The sequence below is a fragment of the Brachyhypopomus gauderio genome, chromosome 5 (assembly GCF_052324685.1).
Source record: "Brachyhypopomus gauderio isolate BG-103 chromosome 5, BGAUD_0.2, whole genome shotgun sequence".
NCBI lineage: Eukaryota > Metazoa > Chordata > Actinopteri > Gymnotiformes > Hypopomidae > Brachyhypopomus > Brachyhypopomus gauderio.
This window is the reverse complement of record NC_135215.1, coordinates 34,187,092-34,212,315: the sequence shown is the minus strand read 5'-3', so window position 1 is coordinate 34,212,315 and position 25,224 is coordinate 34,187,092. Positions and strand designations below refer to the sequence as shown.

The window sequence follows — 25,224 nt, the reverse complement described above, 5'->3', positions numbered from 1 at the left end:
GAATAGTTGGCATTTTACATTTTTCCTGCTTGGTGAAGACATTGCATAGGTCTGAGTGCCAGACTTCATTTCATAGCCCCATCGTTGACCTCTCATAAAATAACGGAACTCAGCACTGGTGGTAGTCCTAAATAAGTCAGGATGAGCAAACTATCCTATCTATGCACTTTTGAGTAGATTCTATCTATGCACTTTTTGTGAGATGAAAAATTGTGACTTTGTGTGATTGTGCTTTGAACAGCAGGACACTGGATTCAAATGTAAAGTTTAGGGATATGGTGTTGATAGAGGGTGCTTACGCTGTGATGGACATACTTGTTCAAACAAAAGGGCCAGTGTTGAAGTAATAGCTCATTAACAAGTTGCCCCGTGGTAAGTAATGCTTATGACCACATATGAATGTACTGGCATGTTAATTTCTCTCAGGTCACGCTACTGCTCATCCACTTTTTATCATCACAGAAGTGGTGGGACGTAAAACACAACAACCACTTTATCAATTAATTTAGATATTATCAACTCAGTTACTTTTAAAATAAACTGTGTATTGCCTGAATGGGCAGAAACTGAAGGTAAAGGGAGGCATCATTTTACATGACCGTAGGTGCTGAAGAATGATCCCAGCACTAGCGTGTAGACTCTTTTTACTTACTAACGTGTTTGAAGTGTCTGAATAGATGGATGTCTGGCACTTTTTAAATGCTAACATTGAAGTGCGGGGAAAGTGCTGGCACTCACCTAATTCACAAGATGCCATGTATCAGTATCAGGAAGTCAATTATTGTGTGTGTGTGTGTGTGTGTGTGTGTGTGTGCAGAAAATATAATGGCCAACAATCGGGCCATTCATAACTGTATGGACGTTATTGTTATCTGTATTGGGCTCCGGTAATGGTCACTTCCATGTCCACAGGCTCCTGTTTGCAGAGTGTCACTAACTTTAGCTTGCTGCACCTGCATTTAGTAGTGGTTCTGGCTGAAGCTCTATGTGTCTGACTCATTGTCTGACGTTCTGTGTCCTCTTGGAGCCAGGCTAACATTGTTATTTTGCAATAATATTGCGTAGACTAACATTATCTTGTCTAGCATTAACTTGTCTTAAAGGCCAACTATACTTAGAGAGGACAGGTGAGTGTCAGGTAATGTAACTTGATATAAAGAGAACAGAAAAGAATATTGTGTGAACTTGGGATAAGTCCCGGACTCAAGAAAAAGTAACGGTACTGTAACCGTGCGTACCGGTCCACTTCGAGCACTCGTACTTGCACGCATAGGCTGGGCTTTTGACTGCTGTTCATTGCCGCTTGTAGCACGGTGACTGAATATTATGCTTTCTTTTCGTCTAATATGAAAGTCCAATCTTTAGAAAGAGATCGAAGTGAAACCCAATAAACAGGCTACGTTAGTCGCAAAAAGAAAATTAAGAGAGAGAGAGAGGGAGAGAAAGAGAGAGAGAGAGAGAGGGAGAGAGAAAGAAAGAGAGAGAAAGAGAGAGAGAGAGAAAGAAAGAGAGAGAAAGAGAGAGAGAGAGAGAGAGAGAGAGAGAGAGAGAGAGAGAGAGAGAGAGAGAGAATTTACTGTGGATACAGGGGACAGCTCACCACTTGCGTAAATGTAACAGGAAAGACGTCATAAAGCAGATCTCCTACGCGTACGCGTTAATTGATCCCTCCGCGTTTGGATCCCGTAGATCGACGTTTAAAACAGTGATGACGTCGCCTAAAGGGCAGTATGCGAAACTCTAAACCTGCGGCTTTTTTCAAGAAGAGGTGTTGCCCAAACCGTTTGATCAACCTGAGGCAAAGGATAAGCTATACGATCTGAAGAATTTGAGGATTTGCATAATTCAACCATATATTTAAAAGCACTGTCATATAGTGCTGTAATATTGGACACACCTGAAGTCTCCCGACCATTAAAAAGACATAATTCCGAGGACTTGTTTATCCACCGAGGTTTGATGGACCGACTAATCGGAACAAGCGGAGATTCTGCACTGACGGGATTTTTTTCGGAGTTGGTTAAAACAGTCCGACGGAGCTCTCGTGTAAACAGCGAAGACATTTGACTGTAGACTATTGTTAAAAAGTGTGGCGCTTCTTTATGGACAATATCTGGAAGTTTTTTTCTCGTCTCTTTTGTTTACCGGAATTAGAGGAGAAACGGGTATCCTACGCTAAACGACAAATTCTCAGTATTTTTGTACGATGTAGCGTTTATGCAGAGCTTCAACTTTTAAAAAAATCATAAAACCTATGCAAACTGATTTTTTATTTTCTAAAAAGAGAGACACGAAAGTTTCTGAGCACAGATCATCATTTATTTGTACACGGTTCCGGTGCGACGCCACACTATCAGAATGGAGCTGTCATCATAACGCACGATGCGCTCGTACTTTTAAAGACGCATCGATTCTCCAGAGATGCAACTTGTCCGTGTTGCGTGGGCACTTTCGGCGGCCGCAGCTGGCCTCTGTATTGTGGTTTTCCTTCAAGTACACTACCTAGGAGAAGGTAAATTACACCGCCACACACACGCTGCATGCTTTGGTATATTAAGCATCACAGCTACGTGATCAGTTAGAGCGTACACTTAAAAAAATGAAAACGATTTCCAAGGTTCAGAAAAATCACATGAATTGCATTAACAGTAGCACTGCAATAACTGTCATCTCAGTTTGTAATGGACGTCTAGTCATTTATCATAGCAGAGCACCCCAGTCAGTGTGCTGTGGATGTCATGAATCATAATTCAGAGCAGTGCCACTCAAATCTGGCTGAAGTGTGACTACAGTGTCAACACTTACCCCCCAGCCCCAAGCCCTGTTCCCCTTATGTAAGGTTCTGTTGATTATACCTTTTCATTTATTGACACTCCAACACGACAGTCTTTGAAATACAACCTTACATTTTTTCCTAAATTGCCAATTTAACTGTAGAGTAATAAAATATCTGTACACAGTTGTATCCCTAATAGCTTAAAGTATGAATGTAATAAGCATACATAAGATTATAATTAGTACAAAGTAAAGTGCTACTATCAATTGGCAGTATAATTATGAGAAATCAATGCATCTGTACATTGACCATTTTGTCAGTGTTTGTCTCTGAAATGTGAAACACATTCCAATATAATCTTTAAAATGTGAATTCTAACATAAGGCATTTTGGCCAACAGACTCCAGATATGATAGAATGCACTCACACACAATTGTTGGTTCAAGTATTATTCTGAAAGCAGAAATCATTTGTTTGGTTTAAACATCTTCTGTTCCATGGGGACAGCCTGCTAGTCTAGCTTTGTATTATGTCTTTTTAGGTTTTCAAAAGCTTTTTAAAATGTCACACAATGGGTCATAGTTTATTCAGCTCTATACACACTGCATGGCTGTTACAGCTAGCACTGAACTGACAATAACCACCCTGTAAACTATCATAGCCAGATGGATTCAGCAGTTTGTGTATTAGAATCACAGGGGTTTGGTACACCCTGGAATGACCACTGAAGGTGATTGCCCACTGGGCATAATTGAGCTTACATTTCTGTGTTGGTTGGATGGTAAAAAAAAAAAAAGTTGGCTTGGTTGCCACAGTAACAAGGTTTTTACTAAAGATAAATGGGAAATACATGGATTTGCATTTTTTTTTTAAGTCAGAGGACACAAACAGTGAGCTCAGGCGTAGTGATATCTGGCAACTGTCAAAACACTTTTCGCTTTGCTCCTGTTGAGCACTGCTGGGTGGGTAAGCTGGCAGCACTGTTCTTGCCAAGTCTAAGGTGGAGCTCCGTGTGCGTGGTATACTTCCCACTCTTGTTTTGGAAATCATTGTAGCTTGTTAAATGTGTTGTATTCGTACAGTGAAAAAGAGGGCAGCTTGTTATCTGCATAGAGATTCAGGAGGAATCACAGCGCAGTGGTTCAGGGAAGAACAGGAGTAAGTGACTGTTTCATATACACCAGAGACTCACATCACAATGCTGAATTAGGCCTGGAACCATATACACACTAACCTAATGGCACATACTCACCAGATATATATATATATATATATATATATATATATATATATATATATATATATATATATATATATATATATATATATATATATATATTAGTGCTGTCAATTCCAGGTGCTGGGATTAAAAGTCCTCACCAGGATTTTGCTCAAGCTTGCTAGATTTTCTAATTAGCAATCCAGGTAAAATGAGTGGAATCAACACAATCCAGGAAGCCTGAGCAAAATCCTGGTGAGGACTTTTAATCGCGGCATCTGGAATTGACAGCACTATACACACACACACACACACACACACACACACACACACACACACACACACACACACACACACACACACACACACACACTATATTGCCAAAAGTATTCGCTCACCTTCCTTGACTCACGTATGAGTTTAAGTGACATCCCATTCCTAATCCATATGACGTTGGTCCACCCTTTGCAGCTAGAACAGCTTCAACTCTTCTGGGAAGGCTGTCCACAAGGTTTAGGAGTGTGTTCATGGAGATTTTTGTTTAGCAGTGTGTTCATGGGGATTTTTGACCATTCTTCTTTGTGAGGTCACATACTGGTGTTAGACGAGAAGGCCTGGCTCTCAATCTCCACTCTAATTAATCCCAAAGGTGTTCTATTGGGTTGAGGTCTGGACTGTGCAGGCCAGTCAAGTTCATCCACACCAGACTCTGCCATCCATGTATTTGTGGACCTTGCTTTGTGCACTGGTGCACAGTCAGTCATAATGAAAGAAGGGGCCAGCCAAACTGTTCCCACAAATTTGGGAGTATGGAATTGTCCAAAATGTCTTGCTATGCTGAAACATTGAGAGCTCCTTTCTTTGGAACTAAGGAGCCAAGCCCAGCTCCTGAAAAACAACCCCACACCATAATCCCCCCTCCACCAAACTTTACACTTGGCTCAATGCAGTCAGACTAGTACCGTTCACCTGGCAACCGCCAAACTCGTCCAAAAGACTGCCAGATGGAGAAGTGTTACTCCAGAGAACGCACCTCCACTGCTCTAGAGTCCAGTGGCGGCGTGCTTTACACCACTGCATCCAACGCTTTGCATTGCACTTGGTGATGTATGGCCTGGATGCAGCTGCTCGACCATGGAAACCCATTCTATGAAGCTCTCTGCACACTGTTCTTGAGCTAATCTAAAGATCACTTCACACTATGTGCTTCAGCATCCACTGACCCCGCTCCATCAGTTTATGTGGCCTACCACTTCATGGCTGTGTTGCCGTTGTCTTTCCCAAATACTTCCATTTTCTTATAATACAGCTGTCAGTTGACTGTGGAATATTTAGGAGCGAGGAAATTTCACAACTGGCTTTGTTGCACAGGTGGCATCCTATCACGGTTCAACACTGAATTCACTGAGCTCCTGAGGGCGACCCATTCTTTCACAAATGTTTGTAAAAACAGTCTGCATGACTAGGTGCTTAATTTTATACATCAGTGGCCATGGAAGTGATTGGAACACCTGATTCCGATAATTTGGATGGGACAGCAAATTGTTGTATCATATTTTTTCCAACTTGGTACATGTCTATGGCAGCAATTATAGTGAAAATAATTTAAAAAGTAAAAAGATTAACTTGTTAAACTTATTTTAATTGTATGTAATCTATGTAGGACATTAAAGGTTGAAAATGGGCTGTTTGTCAATCACAGCGAACTGCTTCAAAAACAAACATTTATCTAGGCCATGATGTCAACACATCACTGGAGATCATAGAATGCTCCTTGAAAGCTGACTTTCTTACCCTTGTAGCCAATTGCACACCCACAGATCAGTAGCTGAAGACATTGAGTGGGTGTAAGCTAAAGGTCTCCACTCCACATGGGGGCGCTCTTCTGGAGGAAGTACGGCAGGCACCGGAAGCTTCCTACTGACACTGTGACTCTGACTTTTCAGTAAAAAAAATAAGATTTGTTTAAAAACTAACTAACATACTAGCCAAAAATGATTATTCACTCTATTTAGAAGTTAATGAAGATTATGACTTTAGGCAGGTTAAGGGATTTATCTTCACTGAACTAATTTAAAAGTTCTTAAAATAAGAAACCTCTGTTCAGCTGAAGTTTTTATCTTCCAGTAAGATATATTAGTCAGAGCATAGAGCCTGGATGTTCTGGTTAAGGTGAACTGGTTTGCCCATTGGACTCAGAAGCATGTGATGAACGTTCTAGAGACACCAGAGAGGGACCCAAGAAAGATGAGCATGAATTATGGCAGAAGCTATGTCTGTGCATAGTTTCATGTCTGTTCGGGCAGATTAAACTTTTATTGGCAGATGAAGTCAGCCAACACTGAATGTGTTCATTTAATACTAGAAGATTTACCTGGATACATTTTTTTATTACAATAAATAAATAGGAGATACTATCAAATGGCATTATACGTTTGTTTCAATAAAACCCACAAAAAAGTATAAAGCTTTTTGTTTATACTCAGTATTTTTGAGGCCATATATGGAAACCATGGTTTGTCACTGGACTGATGTGTTGATATTATGGTGAAGTCTAGGCTTGGTCCCTGGGTGATAGATTCACTTTTCACTCCATCACTTTGTTGACAGTCTGTAAGGGATAGCTTTTGAATTTCAGATCAGTAGAAGAATCACACTGTCCTTCTGCGACATACGTGGTTGGCAGCTCTTTCATCTCTTAAATGCAAGGCTGAAGTATGCAAGACTCTGAGCTCCAAGCAGCGTCAGATTTAGCAGATTCCTCACTGCCACAAACATGTCGCACGTAGCCGTGCAGATTGGTCCAGTGTATGTACGAGTCAACCCATACGTTACGTCCATATCAGTAACTGATGTGGATTTAGCTTGGCAGTAAAAAAATTGTTTTATTTTCCTTTCAAACCACCACAATACATGTTTGTGTAAGTCATTCTTTCATAGTGGGTGGAAGAGGTTGAGTAAATACTGGTGGACACAAGAGAAAGAAAGTGTGTGCGTGTGTGTGGGGAGGTGGGGGGGTGTTGTGTTTGTCATAGTGCAGGGGCCAGGCTTGAGCTCAATGGATGTGTGAGAGATTAAAGGAGGAGTGCTTGAAGTCTGAATTCAATCACAGGGCACGCTCCACTGGTAGCATGCTGATGAAGCTACATGAATAGCCCCTTGGACTCCCCCAGCCCAGCATCTAGCAGGCCCCCGTCACAAGAGCCTGTCTGGGCTGGCCGATTATAAGTGAGTGACAGTGCTTTTCTACAGTGGGGCTCACGTCTTCAGCATTTGTGACAGCTGTGCACAGAAATAGTGAACGGTAATTTACAGTTGTTTTCCTAGTCTGATGGGCTAAGAGAGTATTATCCAGATGCATTAACTGGTTAGACTGGATTGGCACAATGCAACTTTGGATGGATGAATCAGAGCACTGACAGAAATGTAATGCTGTTGTGCTTGTAAGACAAATATAATTCAGCTGGTCCAGAAGTGTGACATTTTGAGCAAGGGAGCACGTGAGATGTAACAAGTTGGTCGTTTTAATGAACTTAAGAAGAAGACAAAGCAGGAGCAAAGAAAGCCGTGCTGGAGACCGAGAGCTTGGAGGTGTCTGACTGTCGGGGAGAGGATTGATGTTGTCTGGGTGATTGACTACGTACGTGTGTTTCACTGGGTGTGAGACAGAGTGTGACCAGAAGCAACCTCAAGTTCTGCCCGAGTCATGTAAGAAATAAAAATGCAGAAGGAAAATCCAGTTTTCATCATTAATTACCACTCTCTAGTACAGCTGAGTAATATACAATGTTCATAATAGTTTGTGCTATTATGAAAATTCCCATATTGTAGTTTTAACAACATACATTTATTCAATCTATGTCTTCCTCTTTCGGCTTCTATCAGTGATAATTGACGGCTTTCAGGAATAGTGGTGCCTTCGGTTTTGTGATTGATTGATATTTATATTACAACAGACAAAGGAGCATTGCAGTATAATATTGCAGCACCAAGGGCACCATGAAACTTTACTTGTAGAAGAGTACCGTAACTTTGAGAGGTGCTTTGGGAGAAAGAGTGAAACAGAGGAAGTGCGTGTGGTAGAAGGGTGAGGTGGGGAGAAGGAAAAGACAGAATCAAATCACTCTTGAAAATGTTCCAATAATCACTGAAGCGCTCAAGCAACTCAGCTGCCTGAAATAGATTGGATAGAAGTACTTTCAGTTTTAATGATGAGAGTGGCTTGCAACAAGGGATGTCTAGAGAACTTTTTTAAGGGGTTTTTTTTTTATTTTTATGGCAGCTCTGACAAGCTCTGCAATATTTCTCTTGCGCTTTAAAACGTAGCCTGAAATACAGAGTGTCATAAAAGGTGCTTTGCATCCTGATGAGTCAGTGATGGAGGAAGAGAGGAGTGGAAAGGAGGGCGCGCTCTCTTGTAGGACAGGAGCGAAGCCTCCGCATCTCTCTGAGGAATTAGGATGCTTTACTAGGTAAAATGCTGAGGGACACACGTGCGCATGCACACAAACACACAGGTAAAATATCTGAATATAAAACACAGCTTGTACTCTCATAGCTTATGCACGTGTGTGTTCTTGGGATATCAAAAATTTGAATCTGGAGGGATATGGCAAAAATCTGGATCACTGAATCAGGCTTTGGGTAGCAGTCCTGAGCAGCATAAGTCTGTCAGCTGCCACGCTATAAAAGCAAGGAACAAACTAACTGTCCCGACGGGACATTAGATAGCTAACATAGGAACACAGTCTGCGACTTGTGTGTTACCTAAATGGCCAAGTATACTGAACTGGCAAACCAGGCAAAGAGAGGAAGAACATGGAATGTATGTGATTCCTTCATTGTGAGCAGACTGTGGAGATGGTACAATACTCATTCATCAAGGGAGTTGGTATCCTTAAAACATCCTAATTATCCCGAAACACCCTCGTTCTTATTTGCATGACAGAGCTGAAAAAGCTGGAATATAGAAGTCAATATTTAGATCCTTTTGTTCATTTTTTTTGAGGAGCTGCTTAACCCACCAGCCAGCTGGACTCAAGAGAAGGCCTTCTGCTAGCTGCCATTTGGTTTGACTTATGTCAGATTATTCTGATTGTTGAGTATTTGCACTACAGTCTTTGTTGGCGCTGTTGGCAACTATTAAGAGTTGATTTACTACACAATACCGCGTTCATTAGATGCAAATCTGAGTGGCGTAGAAGTATATTACTGTTAATATATATGCAGGTTAATGAAGGCTAATCAAAACGATGGCAAGCAATGCATTTGTTCAGCAGAAAATAGATGTACATTTCAAGTGAAGTAAAAAAATTGCAATCAAAACTTTTATAAAGCTAGAAATCAGGTCTGAAGGTTATTTCTTGCGGTGTGTAATATAGGCTAAACATTTCCACAGCTTGACAACCTCAAACCTTTTGTTTACTGTTGTAATCCTGTAAAAAAAAAGGACCTCGTATCTTTACCATCAATGTTGTCTCTTCATTCAGGTCAGTTGGCAGCTGGCACATGTGAAATTGTCACCCTGGACCGGGACGGCAGCCAGCCGAGGAGGACAATCGCCAGGCAGACGGCCAGGTGTGCCTGCAGGAAGGGCCAGATTGCCGGCACCACCAGAGCCTCCCCGGCATGCGTAGATGGTAAGAGGCAGGACCTGCAAGCAGGCGGCACTGTATAAGGAACCGACCGGAGCGCATCAGAGTGGTTTCTGATCCTAGAGATCATGCTGTCTGCTTAGTGAGAGGGTGTGTGAAGCAGCACTCATAGGACTCTGACAGTTACTGTGGGTTTCATCACTGTCTCCTGAAGTGTGGCCACCTAAGGATGATTTGTATCTAGGTGCTAGATGCCGGGGAAATCAAGATGTTGTGGGGATGGGACGTGGACCCATGCAATGTGACCTCAGTGTTTGGGAAGAATGTCAGCAGAGTTGGAGCTAAACAGTTTGAGAGTAAGATGGTTCCTATACACAGTAGGATTCTTATTTGTGTTTAAGTGATACATTCCAAGTGCTTTTGAGATTAGTTCAGTTGGTCGTGTTCATAGCAGGCTTAAAAGTGCAACCTTTTACACGGATAAAAATGTGCTCCAAAATTCGAACATTTTTCTTTGCAATTGCATGAGTTCTTTGGTCCTTTTGCTGTTAGTTTGTCCAGAAAGATGAAAGTGTTCATCTTTCTTTTCTTTGTCAGTTTTTGTTATCGTATGTGTCAAACTTTGAGAAGTGTTTTGTATGGTAAGAGTTTCTCAAAATCCAGTTAAAAGTATGTCTGCTCGCTGGGGGCATGATCCAGATTGCTTCTGAAGCTTTTTATGTGACTCTGTTTTTTTATACTGGAAATATTGTGCAGTATTATTGCCCTGTAATATTTGCTTTACAATTGAGTGTATAACAGGCTTTATATGTTATGCTGTGCAGATATAAAGTTACTGTTCTATATATTAGTCTTGAGTATAATGGAAATGTAGTTACGTTTTCAATATCATATTTATCTGTTATCACCATGGGGGTCACATCCCATAGAGAAAATCCCATATTGCCATTTCTGGCCAGTCACACTGAAGATAGGAAACACTTCTGTGGATTATCATAATATGTCACACTACTCTGGCTCTTGCCAACAAGATAGCTGGACACAAAATATCGTTGCTACAGGTAAAAGCCTGAAACCTATGAATTTCGAGAAAAAGCAGCTCTTTAAAGCCTAATATCTTAATTCCTCAATTTAAGATTAAACCTAAGTGTGTAATAATCTTGGAGAAGCAATATTTCTTGCTAGGAGGCTCTCTAACCACATTCTCTTCTAAGGTGCAATTTCATGCAGTCTGACCCTTCCGCTATCTCTAACAAAATGAAAGGGTGAAGCTATTGATTTCTGAACAGGGTAAGAGGGGATGAATAGACACCATTGTCCCACAAGCACAACAGCTAGTGGCCTGATTGGTGGCCTTGTGATGTCCTCCACTGGATTAGCTCTTCAGAGTGGTTGAAGGAAGGTGTACTGTTCATCTTTGTGTTCGATGGCGTTATCTGATTCTGGTGAGAAAAACAGGCAATCAGGGCAACTTTAGAGTCAAAGGGAGACCTGGTGTTCCTCTCTGTCATTGTGCCAGGAGTTCCTGCCAGGTTCACTCAAGCGATGGCTGGCAGCAGGTAAAAATGCCTTGCTGTAGGAAGGCGAGCTATTTCTCAGTCACACATGATGGGATGAAGGAGGAAAACGAAGGGCTCTCATTGTCCACTGGACCATGGTTAAAACGATGATGACCAAACAATGATGACGAGGCACTAGGTTGCTAACCACAAATCCACCCAATAGGCAATGACTGAAGTGTTTGGCTCACCAGCAGCCCCGTCGATAGGGGGGGACAACCGGGTCTGTTGTCCAGGGCCAAGGGGGCCCATCATAGAACACAGCAATTTATTTTTTATTTAAAGTCTATCATTTTAAATAATCTTGAACTCTGTACTCAAAATAAGCTCAGTGGCTAAAATATATATGTTTTTTACCTATCTGCATATTTTCCATTAAGTGCATACACCCCCGCCTCCCACTGAAAAATGGTTGGATCCAGCACCAACCGTAGCCGGTTGGTACCCGCCCAACAGCGGGAAAGGAAAAACATTTACCTGACGAATTTTAATGTTGCATTGTGTTCCAGGTTTGAAAAGTGCTGGAATTTAGGCTAAAGTACTTGAAAATTGTTAACTACTTCGTTTCACAACAAATATCTGTCTGACTGAACAGTTCTCTTGTATTACGTTAACCAGGGTGGCCAACTTTTCAAGATCACTAGTAACTCGAACTAGTAACTCATTGAATCATAGATATGGATCAGAGGTAAAATAAACTAGAATTTTTTTTTCGGCGTGAGAAATCTGAAGTGTGGTGTGAGAGCGTGTGAAGACAGTCAAATGCGTGTGTCTCACGCTTAATGCGTGAGAGTTGGCAACCCTGCGTTAACAAATACGAGCCTCTTGTAATTCCAGGACGAAACATGAGAGAACGTGAAGACGTTAAGATTGGGCATTTTGAAAATAAACAACCATTAAGTAATTTGATAAAAAGCGAATTATTTCGAATCATTTCGAGTATACGTATACATATTTAACTTAATTAAATTTAACGTTCTGGGAGTTATTCAAATGGACCTTGAAAGTGATGTACAAGTGCTTTGATTCCACCTTATAAAGATGTATGAACCCTGCAAACATGACTTTGTTCGTTGCACTGAAGCGCGGCGCGCGCAAAGTTACAAAATTCGAGAGGTGCACGACCTCAGCGGCACATGAAACTTTCTTGTCCCGGGCCCCAGCAAGACTGTCAGCGGGCCTGCTCATTAGTATAGTGTGAAATGTGTCATCTGCAACTTTTTACATGCCTCTGTTGTTTTATACTGAGTGCAATGATTGGTTATTTAAGGTACACAGACTGATTAGTAATCACTTTGGTTTGGAGTGTGGGAGACCAGTTTTGTTTTTTAAGCTAGGCTGAAGTCTTTTTTTTCTAGGGAAAGCTGCGTGCTTAGAGAATGAGATTTAAAGTGAGGGTATTTGGGGAGGGATGGTGTTGATGCAAAAGACTCGCCGTGCTCTGGATCTGTAGATGCATATAGTGCAGACGTACACACATGTGATGGTGATGGTAGCATCTGACCTGTGATCAGTTTTGAAATGTTCTGTGTACTTGTGGTATACTTGTCCTTATACAGAGCAGTTTTACAGAATTTACGCATGAAACATTTCTTACGTAAATAAAGGTCTATTATGATGGGTGTGCTGCTTACACTGTTATGTAAGCTATGCTGTTTGTAATGACTTTTCTAATTATAATCATTCCGATCATAGCAGTTCTCATTCTGACCACAGTCTTAAAGACTTTTATGAAGGCTCTTCAACACTTTTAACAGCAGAAAAACACGACTAGCAAGCCATATTCACATTGATGAGAAATTAAATCCGCAGAAAACTATTTTAGAAAATATCCATGATGTCTGGTTCACTCTGCAGATTATTCCTTTCAACACATAGTTGATCACTAGTAAAAACAAATGAGTTTTATTTACATGGAGAATACATCCTGTACAGTTAATCCAGTTCTGTCATGATTAAGTATTTGCAGGTGTTAAGGCGTGCTGCCCACACAATAACAGATTATTAATATGCCTCATTTCTCTCAGTGCTTCCTGGAGATAATGCATGGTGCGTCTGCTGTAAGCATCAATTAAAGTATCTAATTATCTTCCATGGTTCTGTTCTCTATTTTTGGATCATAGGTAGTCTGATATAAACCCACTACCTGCAAGTAAGGGCTGTAATAATGTTTATTGGAGAACAAAATTAGGAGAAATACACTGCAATACCAAACCTGACAGAACTTGTAAGAACATCTATCATTACATCTCTGTCACACCCTCCTCAGTATGACCGCAGAGGCAGTTGACCGTGACACCAGTGATCCCTGTATTCAGAGTGGGAGGGAGGTTATGCTCCTCTCACTTAGCACATGTGGATGGGTACGCTGACCAAGACGATGGAGGTTACTTTGCTGCAGGGCATTCATGACAGATCATACCGCAGCCCTGCAATTCAGACGTAGGTCATCGCACTCTGGAAACGAGAGCCGTGAGTGATTAGTAATGCAGTTACACGAGCAAGCATCATGAACCATAGTAACACTGGAGCCACAGCTCTCAATAAGATCCCAACCAGGCAATATGGTTTGAAGTAATTGTGCTGCGGGTCGATATTTAACACATACACTGCTCGTGTTGACAGGCCACTTGTGCCCATGCGCTGCTAAATGAAGGCAGGATTACTTGTGCTGAAGCATTTTCTCCAGTAGGCCAAAGTTCTCTCTCCATATCATGTAGGGCATAAATAGTGTATAACGGATCATCATTTTCAGTGGTCCTGTGTCCAGGAGAGGAAGCTTCTAGAAGCACGAGAGCCCAGAAACCTGTGATCTCATGTGCCACCATGTGGTGTGTGTCATTAGGCTCCCTGGAGTTAATGGTACTAGAGATATTTGCCCCATGTGACCACTGTGAGCACAGTGACCGGCACAGCAGGAATTCACTTTGCTGCTTGAGCTTGTATATTCTGATAGTGCCAATGAAGTCTAAGCATCATCAGACATTATCAGACAATCACAGGTACGATGGAATCAATCAATCAATCAATCAATCAAATTTTATTTATATAGCGCTTTTTACAACAGTTGTTGTCACAAAGCAGCTTTACAAGTGCCGAGTCCTAGCCCCCAGTGAGCAAGCCAAAGGCGACAGTGGCAAGGAAAAACTCCCTAGTTTTTTGCATGAGGAAGAAACCTTGAGAGGAACCAAGACTCAGGGGGGGAACCCATCCTCCTCTGGCCGACACCGGTCACCATGACAACAACAACAATTTAGACAGAAAGAAGAGAAAGAAAAGGAAAAATATGTAATAATGTCCATCATGATGTATGCATCCGGTTAGGCAGGAGGTGGCTGGCTCAGGATGGATCGCTGGTCTCCTCATCTCATTATTCCTCAAGCAGGCGGGCAGCCATGTGGAGAAATGAAACAGGGAAAATTAGCTCTGTATGAGGACATATACAGGACAGGTAAAATTATAAACATTTCTGGAGTGTGGCAGCAACTCCGGCATTTAGTTAAATTATTACAGCCTAGCTAAAAAGGCAGAACCAGAAGGTAACATAGGCTTGGGGGCATTCTGAGACAATGGCATCCGTCCACTGCACTGTCAACAAACTTGAGTGACCACGAGCAGTGACAGGACGACAGCACCAGCGCCCCAGTCTACCATAAAACCCTTCGTCTATGAACCCCTGGATCTGTACTTTTATCTAAGGGGGGATATTAATTATCAAACGCTAAACTAAATGCTAAATGGCATGGAGATATATATACGGATTGAAAGCAGCTGCTACTGTGGGTATCACACCACACAAAACCATTTCAAAATTGCTTTAGTGTTTAAACTATATATGCCATCATCTGCCTAAAGAATGCTGGTCTCAGTGGAGTGGGTGGAGCAAAGCTTACTGCAGTGACTGGCCCCTTTCACATCCCATAATATTCCCTTCTCTGTTCTTGGTAAAAAAAAAAAAAGATGTTTTTTTATCCACTCTCAAATCCAAGTAAAGCCACTGGAGATACACCAGACCTGCATGTGCACTTTTCCTGAATAAATGAAAGCATTATGAGAGAACACGGTATGTAGTTGCTTAAAGTAGCTGTTCTGTGATGACAGAGAATAGAATACAAGTTCGTCCACTCTTTAAGATGCTTGGTTAAAACATGGTTTCTCCATTGGGACCAGCAAAAGAAAAATGTCTCTTCTGTGTGCAGTGTGGAGTGTTATTCTCAGGGGGGGTGCAATAAGAAGATTTCTCATTGTTGGATGTGAAGGTGAAACTATGTGGAATTTCTATGAGCTTTCTAAACCTTCCACTCTTCAGCTTAGCGTCTTCTCAGTCTGTTACAAAACATGTACTAGGTTCACGTTGGCAAGTTACATGTGTAGGAGCCTAATTTAAACACTCATTCCCAGCTGGCAAGGTAGGGTCCAGGGTTCTCTTGCTCGGTCTCGCTGTCCCTGGAGTTTGGACTGCCGGAGTCTCCTGTGTCTCTTTGCGAGGTGTTCATGGGGCTTGACTGTCTGACAGTTCCAAGTTCAGGGAGAGTGTGCCTCTTTGATGTACTGATGTGGAAAAGCAGGGTGGCACTCTGCCACAGTGTGCCTGCCCGGCAGAAGACTAGCAGTACCCTCACATCCCTTCACAGAGCCTGTGGCTCATTAGTAGAGCAGTGTGAGAGTAGCACTCATCACCTACACACTGAAAGGTAATGGGACACTCTTTGGCAATTGTTGGTTTGTTGATTGTGCGTTCCCAATTTGACAGTACTGGGGTGATGCCAGGCGGATGTTTGTGGTGCCTGGATTACATAGAGTAAGGTCTCATTGCTAATGTAATTATTGATATTATCAAATACATTGGATTACTCAGAATCATTCCTTACTCCAGCACCCAGCAGGGTGACTGTTAACAGCATGACACAAGTCCTAAAAAGTTTATGGAATGAAAGCCTTCTGTGTTGGGTGCTGGTTGCATGAGCTTAGGGGTTGTTAGGTTTAAAAGTAGCTCACAGTGACTATGAGCATATGTGGTCTATTTTCAAATGGCATTTAAAGCACATTTTTTTACTATCACATGGGTAAGCGAACTATAAAGGCACAAGTAATATTCTGCTGAACCACCCTGTATTTTTTTAATCTCTTTTTATATGGCATGTGTTCCTTTGAGATCTACAACTTCTTTATAATTTTGTGTTTCAGAATGCAAAATTGCAAAAAGGGGGCGGTTGTCCTGCATTTCAATAAAAAAAATTTTTTGTGTGAATGCACATCTGTTCACAATATCACATACAATAAAAGCTTTGATACTTATAAATGAATGCAATTCTGATGGACAGTAAGATGTTGATTTCCCTTAAAATTATACCTAACAGGATAACAGTTTATATTTAACCAGAAGTTGATTGGGTTACTTAGGGTCTGATTAAAACAAGGCTTATTCTATAGTGTTCCTTTTTATAACAAACATTGGTACAAGCATTAAACTGTTTAGCACTGACAACAGCAGTGTTAAAGTGACTGTTTAGGAAAGAATATCATTGCATATGATCCACAGTTCCTGCAGTTACAGCTCTGAAATGAAGATGTGCCAGACATAAAAAGTATCTTTCCACTGCCATTATGGAGGAGGCTGTATGTTTGAGATGCTGCAAGTCCACAGCGGGACACCGGTCCCCCGACTCACAAGCGTTTATGACTTTGCAGAATGCATTAAGCCTTGAAGCGTGCTAAAAACTCTTTAAAGGTGCAACCGGAGTGTTTTTAAACATAAAAAAAAATCTTAGATTAAAAATCAATTCCTGTATGATTAATGACCCTCCTACCATCTGTTCATCAGAAGATTAAATATGGTGTTGCATCTGCTTTGGAAAACATAAAGTAATGACAAGATAAATCTAGAATGTACTGACTGTACTTCATAAGCATGCATGTCCCTCTGTGTAGTGTTCTGTCTTTATTTATCCTCGTACCTTTGTTGGACTCTTTACTTATTTACTACATGCAAGTAGTTTCATTTGTAATGCTTATTTATTCTAAGAAATAACTGGCCCCTTTCCTGTTTCCCTCTTCTCTCTCTCTCTTGCTCTCTCTCTCTCTCTCTCTCTCTCTCTTACACACACACACACAAAAACACACGCACACCACACACATACAGTCCTCACTTCCTCCATCTCTCTTCTCTCTCTCTCTCTCTCTCTCTCTCTCTCTCTCTCTCTCTCTCTAAGGGACAATATGTCATAGTATGCAAATTAGCATATATGGGTGCCCTAGTTATTATAAATAGACATTTGTGTTTGATTAAGTGAAAAATGTGAAAAATTGGTTCTCAGGAAAAATGTGTTCTCTGTTGGTCCACCGTGTTCTATTTTATGAAAGAGACTTTTATTATCAAGCCCAGTGTGGGTTTAGTGTGTGGCTTCATCAGCTTTTATCTGCACTATAAGAATGTCCTATTCACCCTCGTCTTAACCTTCAAGTGGATTGTGGATTTTTGTACAGCTTTTTCAGATAAATTTATGAGCACCCTTTTACAGCACACTACCACACCAGTAGTGCTAAATCACAGACATGTATCTTAACCAGTGCAGGCTTATGTAGTTTTTGTTGCACAGGCAAACAAGATCATGTTTTTAGTGACTGATGCGAAGAAAAAATAAATTAGTAATAATAAGTAACTATGCCGTTAATCTATGAATGTTATCTAAGCCATTAAATTGTCAGGTGGTAGTAAGTGAAGATGTCTGGTTCAGTATGTTTTTTGCCGCTGATCCGAGCAGCCATATTACTTTAGCCAAGTGGTTCCTGAGTAATAAACCAGCATGTGTGATTCACACCTTTATATTACATTTATATTATATATAATGTAATATATAATATAATATATTATAAATGTCATTAAGGTCAGGCCCCAGAGAGGCACGGCAGGACAGCACTTGCCCCATCGTCTGGAGTTTGGTAGCTCTGATGATGTCACAGCTGTGGCTGGGACCCCACGGGGGCCAGACTGGTCGTATGTCTGTAGGTGGGGGGGACGGTGACACTGCCCCGTCGCTCACTGTGACACCAGCCAACTGTGTGTCAGCTGTCCTCTGGGTGTGTGGGGTCACCCTCTGGGTGTGTGGGGTCATCCTCTGGGTGTGTGGGGTCACACTCTGGGTGTGTGGGGTCATCCTCTGGGTGTGTGGAGTAACCCTCTAGGTGTGTGGTGTCATCCTCTGGGTGTGTGGGGTCATCCTCTGGGTGTGTGGAGTAACCCTCTGGGTGTATGGAGTAACCCTCTGGGTGTGTGGGGTCACCCTCAAGGTGTGTGGGGTCACCCTCTGGGTGTGTGGGGTCATCCTCTGGGTGTGTGGAGTAACCCTCTAGGTGTGTGGTGTCATCCTCTGGGTGTGTGGGGTCATCCTCTGGGTGTGTGGGGTCATCCTCTGGGTGTGTGGAGTAACCCTCTAGGTGTGTGGTGTCATCCTCTGGGTGTGTGGGGTCATCCTCTGGGTGTGTGGAGTAACCCTCTAGGTGTGTGGTGTCATCCTCTGGGTGTGTGGGGTCATCCTCTGGGTGTGTGGAGTAACCCTCTGGGTGTATGGAGTAACCCTCTGGGTGTGTGGGGTCACCCTCTGGGTGTGTGGAGTAACCCTCTGGGTGTATGGAGTAACCCTCTGGGTGTGTGGGGTCACCCTCTGGGTGTGTGGGGTCACCCTCTGGGTGTGTGGGGTCATCCTCTGTGGCTGGTAGTCATCATAGTTGGTGGGTAGAAATTGGCACTACATTTTAAGAACATGGAATAAAACTAGAGGGCAAAGTGTTGAAGTGGTGGGATATACATTGGACCTACTGTAAGCGCAGGAGTAGAGATGTTAGGATGCACTGGTAAGGAGGTGATGAGTGATACAGTGCACCTCCATCCACAGAGGCTTTTCCTGCTTGCCCTCCTTCTGTGCTGTTTCTTACAAGGTGCTCACATTGTTTACATACAGGCAGATCACTGAGTGGCCTTTAGACTTCAGAGTGCTTTAGTGAAGTCCATTACACATCTCTGCATTTATTAATGAATGTTGTTCATTGTGTGTGTGTGTGTGTGTGTGTGTGTGTATTTATATTAGTGCTGGGCCGTTAACGGCGTTCGTTAATTTGATACTCTTATCGGGCGATATAAAAATTGTCGCCGTTAATCTATTCTTAAAGTTGGGTTGGGAACTGGGTCAAAATGGGTAAGCAAACTATGATGACTTTCAACTTGATAGTTTAGCTCGGCTGTATTCCTAACCAAATTGCACAGTAGGGGCGAGAACGAGTTTTCAAACATGTGAATTACAAATTGTACGTGTGTTTACATGGATGCGGCCACGAAGTCGCCAGGTTTGCTTCATGGAAAATTCATTTTTAGGAACGTAAAGTGTTACCGGAGCGGAGCTCGGAGCGGTCGTTTTCTGCATGGTCCTAGCGCTAGATTCGTCGCTATTTAAATATTTCTTTTTAACCGTTAAAACTGCAGAGGACCAAAAGCGGCTTTTGAAAAAGATCCCCCCAAATTACGTCCGTGAGGTTAAATGTACTAAATGTTGGCTTACATTTCAAATATCATGTTTAGCTGAATAAACATGTTATCAACCTGTAACGTGGCTTGCGCCACGGAGCGAGGAGACGGACACAAACGCTGAGATGAGCGAGATTTAATGAAGGGAATACCAAAATCAGGGCCAAACAGGAATGCAGTGGTCAAAGCCAAAAGGGAGTCTGAACGAGAAACATGGAGCGACATGACTAGAGACTAGAAAACAAAACACGGGTAAAACGTAGAGTAACTGAAACAAACAGACAACAGGGCTACTGGGCAGCAAACGGGGAGTACTCACGAGACAGGATAACGGGCAGGACACAGAGACAACGCGTAAGCACAAGGCATAGACAAACAGCATGAACAACTGAATAGACAAAACCACGGATAACAGACTGGGGAAATACTGGGACTTTTATACATTGACACTAAACAAGGAACAGGTGATAACAATGACACGGGGGCGTGGCAATACACAAGGGAATCACAAGATAAACGAGCGGGGCGGGAACAACAGGTACGGAACACAGATACGAGGGGTTCGGAGTGACAGCTAACGGAAGGGGGCACGGTCATACGTGACACAACCCCTTTTAATGTACAGTATGTAGGCTTACAAATTCATGTTTAACTGAATAAACCGTTGAACACGAGTAGCCTACATTTTATTGAGCATGTTTTTTTCTTCAAGTATCAAAGTAGAACAGCTTCCTCAAGCAGTCATTGATGCATTTTGGAAACAGGAGATGAGCCCCTGGTCTAATGCACCCTCTGTATTAAGAAACCCTATCTCAAAAACTGACTTTTAGTCATTAATTGGGTAGCACGCATATGAGCCATTTTAATATAGATTAATCTAGATTAATCTAGATGAATTTCAAGATTTCAGTGAGATTAATCTAGATTAAAAAAATTACATATAGATAGATATATATTATATATTGTATATAGTATATATTGTAGATTATATCGTATATAATCAATGTGCATTGTGTTTATATCTATATACATAAAATATTTCCTTTCTTCTATAAATGCAGTGTTGTTGTTGTTGTTGTTGTTGTTGTTCTCAGCTCACATCGTGAGGAGCAGACAGTGGTGTGAGATGTTGCCCTGTCTGGATGACGAGGGCTGTGACTTATTAATAAACAGATCAGGCTGGCGGTGTGCACAGCCCGGGGGAAGAGTGAAGACCACCACCGTAAGCCACAACACCCACTTGTTGTCACGACCGTCTCATCTGATCGAGATTGTTATTCATTCATGAACTTCTGGTCATTTTCCAGGTGTCCTGACATCAACTGGAGTTGGCGCATCTGAGACGGTGGCGGGGGGTAGAAGCTGCTCTTCTCACCTGATGGCCACAGCGATCAGTCTGTCAGTCTGTCCGTCTGTCCATCAGTGGTGTTGAAGGTGAACTGGGGACACTGGTTCTCTGGTGGACAATGAGATGGATTCCACAACAGCATTAATCATGGCAGACGCACATTTTCTCAACTGTTAAGAAACGACAATCCTGTAGATGCTCAGACACACACTGCTGGACTGTAGAATCTCGGACACACACTGCTGGACTGGTCGTTTTGTTGGGGAAAGAGCAACCTGAGGGAGTTTGCTGAACTTTTTTTGCACTCCACTGATATCTATTTTTTACAGACCAAAGAAAAATGAAATGGAAAGTCAATTTCTATGTGGAAGAATTCTGGGATATAATCTATTAATGGCGAATTTAAATGCACAATAAAAAAAAAACACATTCACACAAATCTACATTTGAAAATGTATGCTTCGTCACTGCACAGAGGAATAAGGATGTTCATGAAAACCTTGGTTTCTCTGGAGTTCTCCTGGATTCTTCATTTGGTCACTCATATTATGAACCTAAATCAGCAATTTTTGGAAGGTGCACCAAGCAGGACTGATGACAGATCTAAAGGGACTTTGACCAATAAATGTATTTTCAAAGGCACAAAATGTATTTAATTTTTTTTATGTTCATTCTTTACCACAAACGATGTAGTCACATGAGAAACTGTACATTTGCAGTCAACCATGTCCTTTCCTTTAAAAACTGTTCTCCACAGAGATCTCCTTAGTCTAAAAATCCAAAAAGACAAATGATGTGGCGACTTATTATTTCAGCGCTGTATTTAACATATAAAGACAAATCTTTCAAAGGATGCCCATGGTAATGAAGTTGTTTATGTGTCAGCTCTTCCTTGTCGTATGACTATTGACACTAATGGGCCTAATAAGGGAGGTGTTTCTCCTGCTCGGGGATGGTGTGTGTGCTCCTCCAGGGCCTCCTCGGTGAACGTTGGGCCAGGCCCTGGCTCTCCTAGTCCATTACGTCGCCCTTGTCCGCCTCCTCTCTCCTCAGCACAGAGCCTGTGGAGATATGCTACTGTCAGCCAGGCTTCAAGCTCCATTTAACATCGCTAACAGCCTGCATACATTACACACAGCTCCTCTTATTACTGACAAGCGGGCGCTGTGCCCCGCAGGACTGCTCCCCTCTCCTGTGCTCTTGTGCTGGTGGCAAGGCCGTTGTGTGTGTGTGTGTGTGTGTGTGTGTGCAAGGTGGGGGGGGGGGGGGGGGGGGGTGCTTTATAGGATGTCCTGAAAAAAAAAACAGCAAGAACTTTTGTTGTGTTTTACTGCAGTCGTATTTCACACACCGAGAATCACTTGCAATAAGACAGAGACATTAGATCACAAACCAGCACATCGGTCAATAAGGAACATTAAAATCCTGAAATATCTTTGAATATAATAATTCCTGGGAATTACTGATCTAAAACTGTATTAGACCTATAAAGAAAACAAATTCATTTATAATCAGTATTGTCTGATAAACTAATGTTTTTATGATATTTTAAAAGGTTATTAAACTCTTATTAAACTTGCAGTCAAGATGCCAATATAGGAGTACAATTTACTTAAATCAAGAGCTCTCATAAATTCATAATCCTAGTTCGATATGATGTATTGAACCTTTACAAATTCCCATACACAGCTCAGAAACTGGGTTCACTCATCCTCAAACTAAATGAGAAAAATTCTTGACTTTCCAGTTCCTCTTAAAACTCCATTTACGTTCTGTCAGCTCCTATTAAAGACGAAGTTTGGGACATTGTGCAAAAATATGCATGGTGGAGAAATCCAGCCTCAGTCTATCACGGTAATTTCAACCCTGCTTACAAAGCTGGTGGCCGATTTCTCTTCAGTTTGGACTCCTTACAAGCACCACTCTAAATACAAGCTGATAAGTGCCCTGCCTGGAAACCTGCTTTAACATTATTATACAATTATGCACACCCAGTAACAGTATCAGCAATGGATTAGAGGCACTAAATGCTGAGCTATGAATAAATTACCCAGAGATTTCGCTTAAGCAATAACTTCTCTGAAAAGCTACGGAGGAGACTGCATGTGTGTGGCTAGTCTACCCTTCACGAACAGCCTCAATCACTGGGCTGTTTGTATAAGCTGCCTTCAGTGAATTTTGATTGCTGGTATTTTTGCAGCATAGGAGGTGTTGATTCTGATCTAAGTGTCTTATTTTTGTTTTTGTTTTGGGGTATGTTTTTTTTTTTTTCATTGTTGTGTTCAGTTGTGTTTATGGCTTGAGTTTGGTGGCAATTTTATTTGAATTACACGTACACATGCCCATCAGCGTGGTGCTCCTGATACTAAACTCTATTGACAAAAGGAATGTCATCTACTATTCTAATGGACATAATTAGAAATGACAGAGATGCACACCAGTAATAGGACCCCATTGCTCTGTTAGTGAAATGTCAGATTAAATAGCTAGGTATCTGCTGTGCTTATGAACAAACATTATTTTTAAAAATCAAAAGGAGAGATTAAAGGTAATTTATGTATAATTGTGAAAAATCACACACATATCTTATTATAAGGAAAGTTATGGACAATTGTGTGGCAATTATATATATTTAAATGATAAAACCACTACTTACATAACATATTTAGCCAAAACATTTGCTCCTAGATTGAACACAAACAAGGCAGGGGATTCTACTTTAGTGCATGCTATTTGTGCACAGGTGTAGAAGAAACTCTTCAGCACATTAAGACAGGTATAATCCTAATATATATAGCTGCCTGCAGAATATGGAACACCATATCATAGACATGTAGTTGTTTACATCTCCATCAGATTTGAGCCGTACATTTTGTGTGTTATGGATTTCAGCAGACGTCCGGCGACGCTCGGCCAGACCTGCCCTTCAAGCCCTTGTATTACCCAGCCATTAATCACCTGCAGCCAGAGCTAGCATCCTCCTGAGAGGTGGCGAGTCTGTTTTCACACAGCACTGAGACCCTGTGTGTCACCTTGCCTGTCCATTTCAGCCCCCAAAGGCCCATCTGAATCACAAACTCCAGCCAATGTCACCAACCCTTGGGGACACAAAGACTGGGACAAACTTCATTCATGCTTCACACTAAACGCAAAAACACTAAGTGCTCAGGCAGTGTAGAACTGAAGAAAGACCCAAATTGCAAGACAAGAAGATAAATGTATGAAGATGGTACAGCATCAGCAGATTATTTATTTGGGAGTAGGAAAAACAACTTCTTCTGTTTCGCTGTGCAGAATAGAGCTCTGTGTAAAAAGCCTGCATGTATACAGCAATTAGGACAATTTCAGGCTATAAATTATGAAACAGTGACTCTTATATATTAACATTGGATGAGTGCCTCACATCCTTTACATAACAGCATTCAGAACTGCAGAAATAATGAAAGCTCAAGCCAGGCTACACAGCAGGTGAGTTTTTGCACAGACATCAAAGCACAAAAAAAACACCCCAAGTCCTTAGAGTGTCACTTCCAGTACTCTTCAGTTTCTAAGATAACATCATAATAACTTGAGCAGATCTGACCTATGGTTCAAGCTTATTTATAATCACACAATGTAAGGCTTTGTAAAAAGGAGTTTAGTAACACAAGACTTTAGGAAAGACAGGAAAATATGTAAGACTCAAGAGACAGTGGACAGTCCTCCACTGACTGTGAGTGATTCTGAAGTCATTCTACCAAAACGGACTGATTTACACCCATGACTCAGCAAATACATGAATGTCACCTTTTTACATGAGTGAACTTATATGAATAGACTGAAGAGAAGGAGCAAAGAGAGGAAGGCGGTGCTTAATCATTTTAAACAACCAACCCCCACCCCCATCCCCCCACCCATGGCTGTTCCTGATCATTACTCCCGATCATCGTGTGCTCCTGGTGCAACACTCTGCGTGGCCTTGGTCGTGCCCAGCCTGCTGAGTTGCTCGTCTATGTTTGATACTCCAACATGGCTGACAGCTAACCGCTGATTCTAACAATAGCATGACAGCCTGATGGCGAACACTAAAGATCGTCTAATGATAAATCACCCTCATCAGTTGGCCAGCCAATGGTCCTTCAGGTCACCGAAACAGCTTGATTTGACATTTTTCCTGTATTGTATATGCAAAGTACTGTCAATCAATTATGTGCTTCATGTACCTCAC

At 41.8% G+C, this 25,224-nt stretch overlaps 1 protein-coding gene and 1 long non-coding RNA gene across 3 annotated transcripts in view; one reads left to right on the top strand and one right to left on the bottom strand.

Annotated features, from left to right (window-relative positions):
* Positions 1-21,480, top strand: part of tafa5b (TAFA chemokine like family member 5b) — a 28,908-nt gene extending 7,428 nt beyond the window's left edge. The window contains exons 1-4 of one of the 2 annotated variants that reach the window (XM_077007366.1): positions 1,634-2,512; positions 9,485-9,634; positions 20,764-20,891; positions 20,977-21,480. In XM_077007366.1, coding sequence (XP_076863481.1) covers positions 2,422-2,512; positions 9,485-9,634; positions 20,764-20,891; positions 20,977-20,985 — 378 coding nt within the window. In that variant the 5' untranslated portion in view covers positions 1,634-2,421 and the 3' untranslated portion in view covers positions 20,986-21,480. Of the gene's footprint in view, positions 1-1,633; positions 2,513-9,484; positions 9,635-20,763; positions 20,892-20,976 lie in introns of those variants that run through there. The other variant, XM_077007365.1, reaches the window with a different exon arrangement.
* LOC143515243 (uncharacterized) lies at positions 19,620-20,520 on the bottom strand. Its single transcript, XR_013131067.1, has 2 exons — positions 20,279-20,520; positions 19,620-19,744 (listed from the first exon to the last, which is right to left on the bottom strand). It is a non-coding gene; the product is annotated as an uncharacterized LOC143515243 (long non-coding RNA).
* Positions 21,481-25,224: the final 3,744 nt, after the last annotated feature.